Source organism: Rhinatrema bivittatum, chromosome 2 (assembly GCF_901001135.1).
Source record: "Rhinatrema bivittatum chromosome 2, aRhiBiv1.1, whole genome shotgun sequence".
Classification (NCBI taxonomy): Eukaryota; Metazoa; Chordata; class Amphibia; order Gymnophiona; family Rhinatrematidae; genus Rhinatrema; species Rhinatrema bivittatum.
Window position 1 is genome coordinate 40179904 of NC_042616.1, and position 16884 is coordinate 40196787.

Below are 16884 nucleotides of genomic sequence, written 5' to 3' on the forward strand. Positions count from 1 at the left end.
GACCCTTGCGCAACCCCCTAATTTGCATATTGCATGGCGCCCGCCGTGCGTTAAGAAAGCGGTCGCTGAAAAAAAATCAGCGCCCGCTTTCCGCGAAGATTATTGCATCGACCCTAGGAGAGCAGTCGCTCACTCGTGATATTGCATCGGCCTATGTGTGCAAAAAGCCATGCTTCGAACACAGGATCTGAATGGTGCCAGAGAGGGAGCATGAGGCACAATCTCGGGGAATCTGCTCCAGGCATGCGGCACAACAAGGTAGAGAGCACGGGGTCGGGGTCTGGCGTTGGCACACTTTTACTGCTTCCGGTCCTGCAGTCTATCGGTAACCAGACGGAGAGTTAAGATTTCTTGTTTAATAAGCTCTCTGGCACTTTCACATTATAAAAATCTCCATCAAGTGTAAAGTCACAAAATCGCTGAACAACAAAGACCAAAGTAAAGCCTTGGCCACCCACATTCAATTTGTACTCAGCATAAAGCTCCTCCCCCTCCCCGTGTGACGTCTTCAGTAGGTGCCGCAGTGTAAGTCATCATTCCGTGTGATGTCATCAATCTGTGCTCTCTGCATAATGCTCCTCCTCCTCTGGGTTATGTCATCAGTTTGTTCCAGCGCGTAATGCTCCTCCCCCTATGGGATGTCATCAGTGTACAACGGTCAGACAGAGGACTGGAGACAGAGATGCAAAGGGTCTTTTCTTTAATTTGCAGATTAACATCTCAACCCGGAAGCCTCCCATCCCAAATCTCAGCTTCTGCCCTTCCTTCCCCTTCCTCCTGCTCCTGGAACAGCCCCCGAGCTGCACTGCAAGAGGCAAACCCTCAGCTCTTACCCAGCCCGTGAAAGAGCCCCCGATTCATTTCTAGTCCTGAGAGCAGCAAAAGCAGAGAAGAAAATGCCTGCAGGAGCTTCTGCTCAGGTAGGAGGTTGCCCCCAACTTCCTGCCCTCCCTATACAATCCCTGCTGCAGCTTTCTGACCAGCGATGCTGCAGAGTCAGCCCTGACTTTAATAGCACCCCGAGCAGACCTGGAGTGCAGAAAAGGCACCTCGGGATTCTCCTGAGTGTAAGGAAAGAGATCAGGAGTCTCACAAAGTGAGATTTTGTGTCCCGTGTTCTGTATGTGTGTAACTGGTTTTCAGATGCTGTACCGCTGCTCTTGGTCAATGTGTTATATGACTGAATTATTTACACCCAATAATCTCTTTCCCGCTCTGCTTGAGATCAAGCAGTGGGAGCTCTCCTGATGGATATGATGCAGAAGGTGCTGAGTGTGTTTCTGGGTTGTGTTTCAGGTCCCAGTAACCTTTGAGGACATCGCTGTCTATTTCTCCCAGGAGGAATGGGAGGATTTAGAAAAACAACAGAAAGAGCTTTATAAGGAAGTAATGCAGGAGAATTTTGAGACTCTGATCATGCTGGGTAAGAATCTTTTTACTTTTTATTAACAGCCTTAGGACATCTTGATAAAGAAAATTTACTGGTTTTATTTTATAAAGTGAAAAAGTAAGCAATTGCTGCAGTGATCGCCTTGCCTCTTCTCAGCTGTAGATATTTGGGGTTATCGCCTAGTAGAAGGGAAAATGAAAATTATCTTGGAGGGTATAAAAGCTGACTTAGCATACAGACAGGTAAATCCAAAACCAGTGGGTTATGCACCTTTACCACAGATGGAGACATAGCAAAGCTGACATCACAGTGTATGTACCCCTGCACTGACATCAGCCTGCACGTATTCTCCGTCACCAGCAGAAAGGGGACATGCATCTCCTTACTGGGGATTGCTTTAAGTTTTAGAAGGAGAAAAGAAGAAGGAAATTTAATTTGCTCCGCGCTCCTGTGGTTATACCTTATGGTCCCTCCCTCAGTTGAGAATACTTGAAGTGATTTCCGTGGTCCCTCAGATGAGTGCCTTGGTCTGGTAGCTGTTTTTTCAACTGCCGTGGACTTAGCTGAAAGGCATGCACTGGGTGAGGGAAGCCGAGCGCTGCGGTGAAGGTTTATGCTCTCTCTCCCCCCACAACCGGAGACCGACTTTGTACTCAGCTGGGATGGGCTGAACCTAGGTAAAGGGTAACTAAAAAAAAAAGAGAAAGAGAAAGGGAGCTGACTGGGGATTCCTCTCCCCGGTCTCCGTGTGCTCGGCATGCGATCCAATGGTTGTTCCCGCCTTCGGTGGAGTTCAGGGGATGGGAGGGAGAGTCTAGCGGGTTGAGCAGCCCTTGCGGCTAGGCTCCACTCTAAGGCTAGTCTGGTTCGCTGCATGGTAGGCCGCCGCAGCGTTTCACATGTTTTTGTGCACTACAGATTGCCCTCTTCAATTTCCATTGGCTTGTGCTCGTGTGCCCGACTGTGCGGCCTGCTGTGTGTTTGGTTGTGTGCCTACCAGGACGCACATGCCTTTTGTGCGCATTATCTGAGCATCCTGGGGGAGCTCAGTTTGGGCACTTTATAGGCAGTGTTGTGCGCCTAATTTGTGGGTGCGCTGTTGTCAGATGCCTGTTGGGGCGTATTAACAGACTGATGATGCCCATCGTGAAGAAGCCTAAGTGCCTTGACCTATGCGTTGCTGGTCACATCCAGGCATCTCAGCCTGGCATTCCCTCTGATTTGTGTCAGTGCTGTTTGGAGGCTCAGGGAGAATTACCTCCGTCTGATTTTACTAAGACTGGTTCTTCCCAGCCTGGTGCGGGAATGGAGAAAGAGCTGTCAGAAGGCTCACCTGATCTTGGAGCTCCCCGAACTGGTTCGTCAGCGGGGGAAGGTAGTTCAGTGGGCACAGGACAGTTGCCCCCTGGTTTTGGCATGGATCCTTCTGCCTTTTCTTGGGTAGGATTTTTTCAGGGACTGTACTCCTTCCTTCAGGCGCCGTCCCCGGCCCTGTCCAATCTTAAGTCAGGATCGCAAGTGGTGAAATCCCGCATGCCTGGTGCTGCAGGTAAGCATCGGGTACATCTGGAGCCGGTCTTCTCGATAGTGACCCAGATGGCACAGCTGATGAGACCGATCCTTACTCCCTGGAGCAGTGTTTCTCAACAGGTGTGTCGCAAAGTCCCGGGAGGTGTGTAGCAGAGCCAGCAGAAGACTGCTCTTTCCTCATCAGTCTGGGCAGGAATTGGCTGACTTCTCCTTTATTGGTTATGACAGGAAGCTGCTCTTCCTTCTCCTTTTCCTGGCCAGTGGGAGGTTGTTCTTTCCTCCTTCACCCAGATCAGAGCGCGATATCACCAACTCCTGTTCATATGGTCCCGGCAGGACATCAACATTAACTTCCTCTGCCTGGCCTGGCCTGGCAGTGAGGCTGCTGATGCTCTCTTCACCTCATGGGGCCTGGAAGTGAAAGCAGGAGAATAAGGGAGAAAGGTGCATGCTCTGTAGATCCGCTGCTGCTGCCTCCTCATCTTCCTCTCTGTAATGCTTCTTGCCCTCATCTGCTGCTGATAAAGAGGGAGGGAGACTCTGGATTGGACAGGTCTTTTCTGCTGGCTGGGAGCCAGGAGAAGGGGGAAATGTACTGGGCAGGAAGGTGTGGGAAGATAGGAGTTCAATAGTCTACTGGGCAGGAAGGCATGGGGAGATAGAGAGTTGGGTGGGGGAAAGGAGGATGGCATTGCTGGGTAGGGAGAGGTGGAGAAGGGAAGGGTTGAGGCTGCTAGACAGAGAAGAGAGATGGAGGTGTGAGGTGGCTGGGTTGGGGGAGAGGGGAGTGGGGATGCTGAGCAGGAAGGGGTAGGAAAGAGGTGGTCAGAGGGATTTTGGTGAGGGAAGGGCAGAAAGAATTGAACAGGGGAGAGAGGGAGCACGGGGAAGAGGGTGTGTGAAGGGATGATTGAGTAGTTGGGAGAAGTGAGGGGTGATGGGGGCATGGAGGGGAGTGACGGGGTACAAGGGCCATACTATGTCAGTTTTGAGAATATGCATTTCTTTTCTCTTTGAACTTTGCTTACTGTAGGAGGAAATATATTTCTGTTTCTAGTCTCCAGTTTTGCACTGCATGCAGAAGGTCTTCTTGGGGTTTCCATTCCAGGTTTTGTTTCCACGTTTGTAATTTGTGGCCTTTTATTCTATATTTGGTGAAGGCAGGTCTGTCTGTGTTCTGTGTGTATGTGACTGAGGTGAGGTACTTTACTAGAGGTTTGTATCAGCCTTATTTGTTGTATTTTCTCAATATTATATTGCACTGGTGGTGAACGGTTGCCTTTTCATGGGTAGGGCTATTGATGTTTCATTTCTTGGAGTTAATGCTGCTGAGGTATGGCAGGTTTGATAGATGTGTACAGAGTGGGGTTTGTATTATTTTACAATGCACCTGGTAGTAGAGGGAGTTTGTGATGCTGCTGTTAATTTGACACCAGAATCAGAATATCTTTTTTTGTATGGTGATTTGTACAGGGAAATGTCCTAGTTATGCTTTACACCCATTGTTAGGAAGTGGGGGACTCCTGTGGATGCAGAGCATATACTTATATTAAGTCCCATGATGGTCATGTGAACATCATCTGTCAGGTGTGTCCTGATTGAAAAAAGGTTGAGAGCCACTGCCCTGGAGGATGGGGAAATTTCTCCGGAATTGGAGCCATATAGAACGATGTTGTGGTTCTTTCATAGAGCTGAGCTACCAGCTCTGATTTCCCAGACATTGAAGATGCTGGAAGTATCTGGGGCTGAATCCATGTCTAAGCCAAAGAAAGATCCCATTTTGGTTTCCTTTCGTAAAGTCTCATGCTTCTTCCCTCTTATGGAGGCCATTCAAGAATTAATTGATCTTGAATGGAGCGCCCCAGAAGCTAATTTTAAAGGGGGACAAGTTTTGGAAGGACTGTGTACCCCCTGGATCCAGTTGTGAGAGAGCTACTACATCTTACGAAAGTGGATGCACTTGTGTGTGCTGTTAGCAAGTGGACGACTTCCCGTGGAAGGGGGAGTGGTCTTGAAGGATACGCAGGATAGGAGAATTGAGTCTATCCTTAAACAGGCCTTTGAAGCAATGGCAATAAATTTGCAGATAGCTTACTGTTATTTCCTGGTGGCTCACTCTTGTTTACTGCTCTCTCAGGAGATCGATGAGTGTAAACTCCAGGGAAGTGATGGAACCAGCAGTCGCCTTTTTGCAGGCTGCGATTTGGTCCACACTTCGGCCAGTGGGGTGGCTTCAGTAATAGCGGCTAGGGGTCAGCTGTGGCTGAGAAATTGGTTAGCTGGTACAAAGTCAAAGACTAACCTTACAAAGTTGCCCTTTAAGGGCTTGCTATTATTTGGGAGTGAGCTGGAGAAAATGGCCAATAAATGGGGTGAGTCCCCGGTTCCTCGATTACCCAAGGATAAGAAACAGGTGCCGTGATCCTTCAGCATGAGAGGTCATACTAGGGGGGGTTCAGATGTTTTCAACCCTAGAGAGGAGAGACCTTTCAGAGAACTTGACCTTTGGGTAGATCTCAGTCCTTTCGTCCCAGGCAGCCCAGACGGGACGCAGGCTCAGGTGGTGGAGCACCCCGATCCTCCCAATGAAGGTGTGCTGCTCCACCTCCAGGTTCAGGAGATAGGAGGTTGCCTCTCTCTTTTTTTATCGGAGATGGGTTGAGATCACGCCAGACCAGTGGGTTCTGGAGGTGATAAGGGATGGCTAATTGCTAGAGTTTTGCAGTATTCCTCATGGTGTCTCCCTGCAACTCTGCAGAAAAGACAGGCAGTGGAGTGTATATTGTCAAGACTCCTCAGCCTTCAGACTGTGGTTCCAGTGCCCACATATCAAGAAAATACGGGCCGATATGCCATTAATTTTGTTGTGCCCAACAAGGAGGGCTCTTTTTGTCCCATCCTGGATCTCAAAGGAGTCAGCAGTCATTTGCATGTGACTCTTGGCAGTACAGTCGGGAGTTCCTGATGTCTCTAGATCTGTCCGAGGCGTACCTGCATATTCCCATCCAACTAGAGCATCAATGATTTCTGCATTTCGCGGTTTTGGGATGTCATTATCAGTTTCGAGTACTACCTTTTGGTTTGGCCACTACGCCTAAAATTTTTCCAGGGTTATGGTGGTGGTGGCGGCGGAGTTGAGAAAAGATGGGATCCTGGTACTCCCGTATTTAGATGACTGGCTGATTCGGACCAAGAATCTGGAAGAGAGTCTCCAGGTCTCGCACAAGGTAATCTCCTTGTTGCAGGAGCTAGATTGGGCCGTGAACCTGGCCAAGAGCAATCTTCAGCCATCTCAGTCACTGGAATATCTTGGTGTTCAGTTCAACACACAACAGAGCAGGTGTTTTTGCCAGAGGGCCATATTCAGAAGCTGATGGTGCAGGTGCGTTTATTGACGAACACAATGCGCCCAACAGTATGGTCTTATCTTCAGGTGCTCGGATTGATGGCAGCAACCCTGGAGATGGTACCGTGGGCGAGGGCACATATGCATCCTCTTCAGTGCGCTCTGCTGTCTCGTTGGAGCCCACAGTCTCAAGACTATTCAATTCGGCTCCACCTGCCATTGGAGGTCTGCTCTCAACTATAGTGGTGGTTAAAAGCGGATCATCTAACAAAGGGGGTTTCCCTAAGATCACTGGACTGGCTAATACTCACAACAGATGCGAGCCTCCAGGATTGGGGAGCTCACTGTCAGGAGCTGACAGCACAAGGGCACTGGAGTGTGGAAGAGTCTCTCTGGAACATCAATTGGCTGGAAGCCCGTGCAGTCTGGTTGGCATGCTTGCAGTTCGGTATCAGATTGCAGGGTTGAGCGGTATGGATAATAGCAAGTTTCGCAGGAAATAGTCCAATTTATGGAATGGGTGGAAGTGCATCTTCAGGAGATCTCAGCCTCCCACATTGCAGGAAAAGACAATGTAAGGGTGGAATTTCTCAGTAGTCAGAGTCTGGATCCAGGATAATGGGAGTTGTCAAATGCATTTTAGCTAATAGTGGATCGCTGGGGCCTTCCGTTTCTGGACCTGCTGGCGACTTCTCTCAATGCAAAGGTTCCACACTTCTTCAGTCACAGGAGAAATCCAAAGTCATTGGGCATCGATGCCCTCATGCTTTTCCCCCATGGCCCATGTTGGGCAGAATGATTCGGAGGATTGAGAGTCACAGGGGGATGGTGCTTCTGATGGCACCAGATTAGCCCAGGAGACTGTGGTATGCACTTCTGCGAAGGCTCCTGGTGGACTGTCCCCTCTGGTTTCCGGCGCACATGGATCTGCTACAGCAGGGGCCTGTTCATCACAAAGATCTGAATCGATTCTTTCTTACGGTATGGCCCTTGACAGGGCTCGGTTTCTGAAGTGTGGATATTCTATTGCAGTGATTGCCACCTTGCTATGAGCACGAAAGTTCTCCACTTCCTTGGCCTATGTGCGGGTTTGATGATTGTTGGAGGCTTGGTGTGAGGATCGAAGGGGTTCTTATTTGTTCGGTTAAGATCCTGCTCATTTTGGAATTTTTTCAGGATGGATTGAGTAAAGGGTTGGCCCTTAATGTCTTAAAGGTACAGGTAGCAACTCTTGCCTGTTTTAGGGTTCAGATGAATGGTGGTCCCTTGTCGGCTCATCCAGATGTGGTCCGTTTTTTGAAAGGCGTGAAGAATCTTCATTCTCCCTTGCAGTTGCTGGTGCCCTTGTGTGGAGTCTTAATCTAGTTTTGGAGTTTTTATTGGGCCCTACTTTTCGACTGATACGTAATCCTTTCCTTGAGATTACTGACCTTAAAAATGGTGTTTCTTGTGGCAATTTGTTCTGTGTGTCGAATATCCGAATTACAGGCTTTGTCTTGTCGAGAGCCGTTTCTACGAGTGACTCCAGGGGTGATCCTTCCTTTTTGCCAAAATTGGTTTCAGAGTTTCTCTTGAATCAATTTCCCTGCCGTCTCTGGACAGGGAAAGAGATGCAGAGGAATATGGTCCTTGAATGTCAAGGGCATATCTTGAGGTATTTAGAGATTTCTGAACCTCTCAGGAAAATGGACTGACTGTACTCCTTGGTGGGAGTAAACAGGATGAGCCGGCATTGCGGGCTACAATAGCCCGCTGGATTAAGGAGGTAGTCACGGCCGCATATGTGGATGCTGAGCAGCCGTTGCCTAGTCAGGTTAGGGCTCACTCCACTAGGCCTCAGACAGTGTCACGGGCGGAGATTAAATTGCTGTCTTCTGTTGACATTTGCCGAGCTGTGACATGGTCCTCTTTGCACACCTTTTCCAGGCATTATCACCTGGATGTGCAGGCCCAGGAGGACGCAGCCTTCACAGGTGCAGCTTTGACTGGGCTACGGGTGGCCTCTCACCCTGTTCGGGAGTAGCTTTGGTACATCCATTGGTTTTGGATTCATCTGTCTGTATGCTAAGAGAGAAGAAATTACTACTTACCTGATAATTTCTTTCTCTTTAATAAGGACAGGTGACTCCACCTTCCCGCCCTTGGCTTCTAGATGGTGGTGCTATTGTCCTCCTTCATTTGCTGCATGTTCCAGGGATTACTGGTAAGTGTCATTTCAGTCCTTAGACTAGTGTTAATACACTCTTTGAGCTCAGTGTTTTCCTGTTGGCTGAGTGCTGGAATAGTTATCTGTTAATAATCAAGTTTTATTAGTTTGTCCATAGTTGGCTTTTGCAGAGCATACTGGCAGGCTGATGTCACTGCAGAGGTGTATATACTGTGATGTCAGCTTTGCTCTGTCTCCATCTGCTGGTAGAGGTGCATAACACACTGGTTTTTTTATTCACCTGTCTTTATTAAATAAAAGGAAATTCTCAGATAAGTAGTAATTTCTCCATTGTTTGGGCTTTGGGCTGGAAGTAATGTGAATGAGAGAGAGGTATGGTGCTGGGTATATGTATTAAACGAGATAGGATCTGCTTCTTCTTACAAATCTTCCTCTCCCATAATCCTAGACCCTCCTCTCCCTTCCCCATTTCTGATCCTTCCCCTGCTCTCTTTCCTCCTTCTCTCTCATATTTCTCATTCTCTTCTTTCCTGTCTCATCTCCAGTTCTCCCCTATATTCACTTTTTTTCCACTGTTTCAGACATCACTTTCCTCCCTATGCCTGAGATGCCATCCCCATAACAATTTCACTTATTCCCTTCCCCCCATAACTATTGAAAGACGGAATGTAAATTAAATAGATAAGATTCCTTTTTCACTTCCCATAAAAAATCACACATGAACAAAATAAATTATCCAGACACACAAGAAATGTTAGTTATTTTCATTTTATAAAGTAATATAGGTCCATATTTAATAAACTTTTGGAAATCTTCTATAGAATTTTTGTAACTTTGCCACAGAATTTTCCAGCTCATGATGCAGAATCTACACCTGAGCATTCACAAGAAACAGGGGGTTCTGATTAATGGGAGAGTCGAACAGTTGTCACACAGGATTGTGCAAGTGGGTTATAGTGAACATGGAATGAATTTCACATGGGACTGTCAGTGCCGTATAGTGACGGTAGAATGGATGTCATAAGAACCATTGTGAAGGTGGCTTTGGAGAAATCCACTGTTTATCCCTGGGATAAGCATCGTGGAATCTATTTACTTTTGGGATCTTGCCAGGTATTTGTGACCTGGATTGGCCACTGTTGGAACAGGATACCGGGCTTGATGGACATTTGGTCTGACCCAATATGGCAGAAATTATGTTTCTGGAGTTTTTTTCCAGGACCTTGTCCAACCTTTTTTAAATCTAGTTACACTAACAGTTTTCACCACATCTTCCAGCAACAAATTCCTGTTAGGAATGCAGCTCGTGGAAAAACCATGTAAGCCGTGGTACTCACCTTGACGCCACCCAGTGTGGCTCAAGTCACCATCCTGCGGTATGGACTTTGCTGACTTCCCAGTGCCACGAAGCGCAGCCTCTCACGTCACCAGCCTGCTCCTGCACAGATGTCCATAGGTGTACATGCACAACTCCTCCTTTTAAAGGATCCGGGGTGGGAAAAGCTCCACGGTGCCCCTTGTAGATGTCATTCAGCCCTTACTGTATAAGGGCAGCACAGACTGAGCTCCAGTGCATGAGAAACAAGTCTCCTACTTTGGCTGTGTAGTGCATGTTGCTGCTTTGAATCTCTCCAATGCTGCCTTGCCTCGTCTTCTCAGCTCCACTTATCTCCTAGCCTTTCCTCAAACTGACTCCTGGATTCTATTCTTGCCTATACCTTGGCCATTCTAGCTTGCTGCCTGTCTTTGACCCTAGCCTGGCCCTGGATCGATGCTTACACTATAGCCACAGAGACTCTCACCTAAAACCTGCTGGCCCCCAGAACCCAAGGGCTCAACCCAAGGGGAAAGGGATTGGTATAGGTGAAGCTCCTAGTCTCTGTCTTTCCTGTGTAGCTGCACCAGCTGTCCGTGGGAACTTATGGGGCTTTCCCCGTAGGTTGAGCCAATCTTGCCACAGCAGCAAGGGTCTACAGATCTTATAGATTGCCGAGGACATAGACCCAGAGTGCCTGACCTGGCTCCAGGCCTGGCCCAGCACATCCAAGAATAGCAGGAGGTTCTTAACCAAGTTAACGCTCTACTTGAAAGACTTGTGCACCATAAGGCTGCAGTGGCACTGGCTCTGCTTCCAATAGCCCTGTATTCTCCCCACCCTGTGCCTCCACACAGACAGGTTCTTCAGCTACCGCCGCCACCACGCTGTCATGGGGACCCCAAAGAATTAGTGCCGCATACATTTTCAGCTACAAGCTGCTCTCTTCCCCACTAGTTGGTCCAAGGTGGCCTACATTCTGTTACTGCTAGGTGGCAAAGTGCTGGCTTGAGCCTCTCCCATATGAGAACTTGAAGATCCGTTGCTCCAGAGCCTCCCAGACTTCCTCCATCAGTTTCAGCTGGTGTTCGAAGAGCCAGGTCGGACTTGTTTGGCAGCTGATCTGCTCCAGATTTGGCAAGACTCAAGGCCTCTCAGAGAATATGCTATAGAATTCTGCACACTGGCATCTGAACTGCACTTGGGGGGGGGGGGGGGGGGGAGGACAGTCTCACCGCCATTTTCTGGCAAAGCTTTTCAGGCCAAAGATGAATTGGTTGGCAGAGACATTTCTAATTCGTTGGATGCCTTGATCTCATTGGCTGGTCGCCTTGATCGCCACTTCCAAGAAAGGGCTCAGGAGAATAATGCTACTCAGCGTCTTGTGGTGTTGACCCCTCACTTCTAGTCTTCTCCCAGCCTGGTGTTGCCTCCAAAACCCAAGGGCTCAGAAGAGCCCATGCAATTGGACCAAACCAAGCTTCCCCCCAGAAGAGAAGCTTTTTAACTACTCTTGGTTATAGCGTATTGTTTTATGGTTTATTTTATATTTAATTTTTAAAGCTACGTTATTGTTTATGATTTATTTTAATTAATCATAAAGTTTTTACTATTAATCTTGTATTTGAATTGTAATTCTCTTTAAGTTTATTTATTTTGCTTTTTAACATAGTTAATTTTGTAAACCGCCATGATTGATTGTTAGAATGACGGTATATAAAAGTTTTTAAATAAATAAATTGGACTTGTGCTTATACTGTGCTAGCTGTAGACACCTAACATCACAGTGTCCTGAGAAATCAGGAAACTCCCGTGCCTAGGGTTGATTCAGGGAGCAACCTTAGGTTGTACTTACTCTTCCCCAACTACTGGTCCTCATCTCCAACTCCTCCAAACACTGTTAGTTCAATGCGGAAGCCTTCCTGGATTCTGGAGCTGGAGGGAGCTTCACTGATGAAGTCCTGGTTCGTCAATATCTGATTTCCTAGCAAGTAGACAGATGGACTCAGGTCCAGTGGATTTATACTCCCCTGCCAGCAGATGGAGACAGAGCAAGCTGACATCACAGTATATATAACCCTGCAGTGACCCCAGCCTGCCAGTATTCTCCGTCTCCAGCAGATGGTGGACGTGCATCTCTTTCATGTGATTCCTCAAGCTGTAAATTCGGTAATCTTAGGTTTGCTCTGGCTACAACAACCCCAGCCAGTTATCAACTGGCAATCCTTGGAATTGGCACGTTGGGGTCCCACTTGCTCTGCTACCTGCCCACTTAACTTTGGCGGTCACTATACCACAGTATACTGATTTTGCTGATGTGTTTTCCAAACAGTGGGCTAAAAGCTTCCACCGCATAGCTCCTACGATTATGCCATAGACCTCCTTCCTGATAAGGTGCCCCTGCAGGGAAGGGTCTATCCAATGTCGGTTCCAGAAATCGAGGCCATGAGCCAGTATGTCAAGGAGAACCTGGCAAGGTGCTTTATTTGGCCACCTTCTTCCCCTGCTGCAGCAGGTTTCTTCTTCGTAGGCAAGAAAGATGGGACTCTCAGGCCCTGTATCAATTACAGAGGCCTCAATGCCATCACAAAAAGGAACTTGTACCCGCTTCCTCATCTCAGAACTGTTTGAATGCCTGCAAGGGGCCAAGGTCTTCATCAAGTTAGACCTACAGGGAGCATACAACCTCATTCGCATCAGGGAGGGAGATGAGTGGAAAATCACGTTCAATACTTGTCGGACATTATGAATATCTCATCATGCCATTCAGACTCTGCAATGCTCCAGCAGCTTTCAAAATATGGAAATGAAATATTTTGAGATCTCATGTACTCCTACATTGTGGTCAACCTTGATGACATAGTCAGACTGTGAATAGATGAGTGAGTACATATTAAACAGAGTCTACAGCGACTACGAGATCACCATCTGTATGCAAAACTTGAAAAATGTCTCTTTGAGCAAGAGCAGCTTCCCTTCCTGTGCTACAACATTTCTCGTACCGGCTTTCATATTGATCCTGCAAAGCAGAAAGCAAACCTAGATTGGCCCCAGCCAGTCAGCCTTTGGGCGCTATAGCGTTTGCTAGGATTCACCAACTATTATTGCCATTTCATTCCTGGTTATTCTAACCTCGCAGCACCACTTACTGCCTTGACCAGAAAATCGGTCCACCAAAGGTGTCAATGCCTTCCAGACTCTCAAGGACCTTGTCTACCTCACTCAAATCCTAATTGCCCCTATGTCCTGGAAGTAGAATATTTTGGGGTAGGGGCTGTCCTCACTCAACACAGAAACCAAGAGAGCCTCCTGCCATGCTCCTTCTCTTCCAAAAAGTTCTCTCTGGAAGAGAGGAATTACACAATTGGAGATTTTGAACTCCTTGCGGTGAAATTGGAACTGGAAGAATGGTGGCACCTCCTAGAGGAGGCCAAACATCAGGTTGCGATCTACACCGACCACAGGAATCTGGAATGTCTTCAGCAAGCACAGCAACTTAATCCCAGACAGGCTTGCTGGTCTCTCTTCGTCAACTGTTCAATTTTGAGCTCTGCTACTGTCCCGCAACCAAGAATCCGAAAGCAGATGCTCTCTCCCTGCTAATGAAGGAAGGCTGGAGAGACACAGACCCTAAAAAAAATCATTGTCGTGGCTGTAATGCTAGTCCCTCTTGGGAGGATGGTAGTACCCAAGTGCCTTGAGGGAAAGCTGTCTGTGGGAACCTACGGGGCCTTTCCTGTAAGCTGAGCCATTCTCACTACAGCAGCAAGAGTTCTCAGATCTTGCAATTCCAGAATTTAATTATGCATTGAGTAAAAAAAAATATTTTCTCCTATTTGTCTTTAATGTATCTCCTAGTAACTTCATTGAACGTCAGTGAGCTATAGGAATGGTAAATTAGATAACACATGTGGCTGTATCATTGGCTGTAGTGAAGTCAGAATGGATGTTACATGTGGCAGTGGCATCATGTGAGAATAGGGTTATATGGAGGCTCTCTCCAGGCTCCCCCAAGCAAATCCTTGGTCCACAACTCCATTCATAAACGAGCACTTTCGACAGCGGGTCCGCTCCATTGGAATTCTCTTCCCCCTGATATATGCCAGGAACAATGCCATCTATCCTTCAGAAAGAAACTGAAAACCTGGCTGTTCGCCCAAGCATACAGTTGAAGAAGCCTCTTTCAACCTATATTGACTCTCTCACATACCCACCCGTTACCTCCCCTGCTCTACCTTCCTCTGGAAATGTTATGCTAACATCTGCCTAAGATAAATCTCCAGCCGAATTCAGCAACCTTATGTTAATCTCCATATGTCTCGCTACCATTTTGGTACTCTCCAGTTGTATTAGTTTGAAATCTTTCCTTTCTTCCAAAGCCCATGTTTATGCTCCCTGTTCAATGTAACTTTACCTTCTTTATATTGTTAATTGGTTTCCCCTAGTTCCATTGTAAACCGGTACGATAAGACCTCATCTTGAGCATCGGTATAGTAAAAGAATTTAAATAAATAAATAAATATGGAGTGCCTGGTAGTGGAGAGTTTGTATTGCTGTTACTGAGGTGATATCAGAATTTGTATATTATGTACACTGTACTGCACCTGTAAAGGTATAATTGGGTGTTTCTGCTATGGTGCTTCTTTTATAGATAGAAATGTCATGGATCTGTGGTGTTTTTTAATTACATATTCAAATAAATTAATGTATTTCTCTTATGTAAAGTTTGTGAAATGATAAAGTTGTAGATGGGACCACCGTGTGTGTGTGTGTGTGTGTGTGTGTACGCCTGCGCCGAGTGACCCATGACTACCTCCTCCCACACTTGCTCAAACACCTCCACCATGCAGGCCTTTAGTTTCTCAATGTAATTTATTTATCATGTGTTATATATATATTGTTGTGTACAGGGTGAGGGAGGACTATTTCACATGACCATAGGTACCAAATCTCTTGGCTTATGGTTCTGCTTGCACTGTTCCTGGAAAATTGTTTTGGTGTCCTGTCTTTTCTCCAAGATGGCATCAGTCTGAGAATGCTCCGAGGGCTTTCCCCACCCTAATCCGGATGTTCTGGATGTCATGAAAAGAGACTTGCACGTTGTGTAAGGGATAATGAAGGCTCACACGTATTGAAACGAAGCTGATAATGTAATGCACTGCTCATGGTGGGAACCAGATTAAAAGGATGAGTTAGGAGGAGTTATGAGACATTTCTGAGACCTGCAGGGACTTTAAACTGTTTGTCTTTAACTGAAGGCTTGAATATTTTTCTTCCCTGTAGCTGGTGAATATCTTTTATGCTGGAAATTCTTCTAAATCCTGAATTTGGAGGAAACACATTTAGAGTAATTATGGGGAATCTAATGCAGTGTTCTTACCCCAGGAACAGGCTCTCCGACCGTCACCCCTGATATTATATCCCACATTGAACGAGGAGAAGAGCCGTACATCAGGGATGAGCCGGGATCAGAGGAAAGAGAAACTGGGAGAAGCAGCTGCTCAGGTGAGTGCAGGAATAAGAGGGACCGGGGTAAAACTGCTGAGAGGAAGAGTGGAAGGAGCAGCTGGGAACTGCAGAGACCCCTGCACAAGCTCCTCAGGAGATCTCTCTAATCACTCACAGGGTTTCTGTCACATCAGACAGTGCTGCTTACGGTGCACTGCAGGAAAGTTCTCAATGTGCCGCAGCAACCACAGCCGAGCTCAGTGCTCTTCTCCCTCTTGTTGGCAGGAGGAGAGCAGCACTTCATGCTCCATTTTCTGCTTCCTCCTCCTATTTGATTCTGAAGTTGAAAGCACGGGGCTCTGTAGTCTCAGAGGACTGGCCAGCTCTGTGCATTCAAACACCAGAGAGACTCCAACAGAGGGGAAAGCAGTTGCACCTTGCTGATGACGAGAGGGTGGAGGGAGGCTGTAACATTATAATGATGGCAGAAAAAGACCCAAGTGGTCCATCCAGTCTGCCCAAGTTTCTTGGGGTTGTCATTGCTGCTCTGTGTAGGTTACCCCCATGTGTTTTGTTAAGGGTAGGAACTGTAAGAAAAGATCACTCCTAGCTGGGACAGAGAAACAATTATCCCCAATCAGCCCTGCCTCCACTGAAATCCCCATTACCAATTTCGCTCATTTTCAGAGATCCCGGGACCTGACGTTTGCTTTCCCCTTGATAGTGCTCCAGCTCCAGCTCGTGCCTCTGAGTTAGGCCACTGTGGTTCATCATCTCATCTTCTTAAATGAGAAAGCACACTTAAATACATTTCAAATAAGGTTACATATCTCTTCTGAGCCCTGGTTTATCAGGCTGTCTCACAGTGAAAGAGAGGATGGAAGGGTAGAAGGCACAGGAGAGGATCGTGGGGAGAGGGAATGAGAGAGACTCAACTCATTGAGGTGGGGGTTGGAGTAAGAGAGGATTATTTCAGGAGAGGGAGAGAAGAGTGGATCATGGAGAAGGAAGGAGATGAAGGACCCAAAAAACACAAAGGAAGGCGATCTATAAAAGCCGTCAGGTTGAACAAAGGAATAGATGCCGGTAGTCTTGAAAAAAACTTTTATTAATGTGGAGACACGAAGTAGCCCGACTCAGGCCGAGTTTCGCCGTATCAGGACGGCTGCCTCAGGGGCTTGCGTGTATTCTCTTCAGTACACAAATTAGACAATTTATGTATGGAGGATCATATATACCATTATATGACCAGCAAAAGTAGTGTATCTTGTAGTCGCATGCACGGTTCGATCTCCACTTGTGCGGAAAAACCGCATAATGGTATATATGATCCTCCATACATAAATTGTCTAATTTGTGTACGGAAGAGAATACACGCAAGCCCCTGAGGCAGCCGTCCTGATACGGCGAAACTCGGCCTGAGTCGGGCTACTTCATGTCTCCACATTAATAAAAGTTTTTTTCAAGACTACCGGCATCTATTCCTTTGTTCAACCTGAAGGAAGGAGATGTTCATGGTTAGGGATATTGTAGAGATTTAGAAATCATCATAGGGAGGGTCATGTAATTTTATTGCCGGGTTGTAACATATTTCTTATGTATTCTGTACATAATCTGTATATATAACTATATGATCTAAAGGTTAGGAAGGGGAGAAATTGCTATTGACTATAATGATATTTGCATTA

General features: G+C 46.9%; 1 protein-coding gene across 2 annotated transcripts in view; it reads left to right on the plus strand.

The window, feature by feature from the left end:
* The first annotated feature begins 573 nt into the window (after nt 1-573).
* The window catches only part of LOC115085905 (oocyte zinc finger protein XlCOF6-like), a 34162-nt gene continuing 17851 nt past the window's right edge, over nt 574-16884 (plus strand). The window contains exons 1-3 of one of the 2 annotated variants that reach the window (XM_029592443.1): nt 574-920; nt 1297-1423; nt 15140-15253. In XM_029592443.1, coding sequence (XP_029448303.1) covers nt 897-920; nt 1297-1423; nt 15140-15253 — 265 coding nt within the window. In that variant the 5' untranslated portion in view covers nt 574-896. Of the gene's footprint in view, nt 921-1296; nt 1424-15133; nt 15254-16884 lie in introns of both variants that reach the window. The other variant, XM_029592441.1, reaches the window with a different exon arrangement.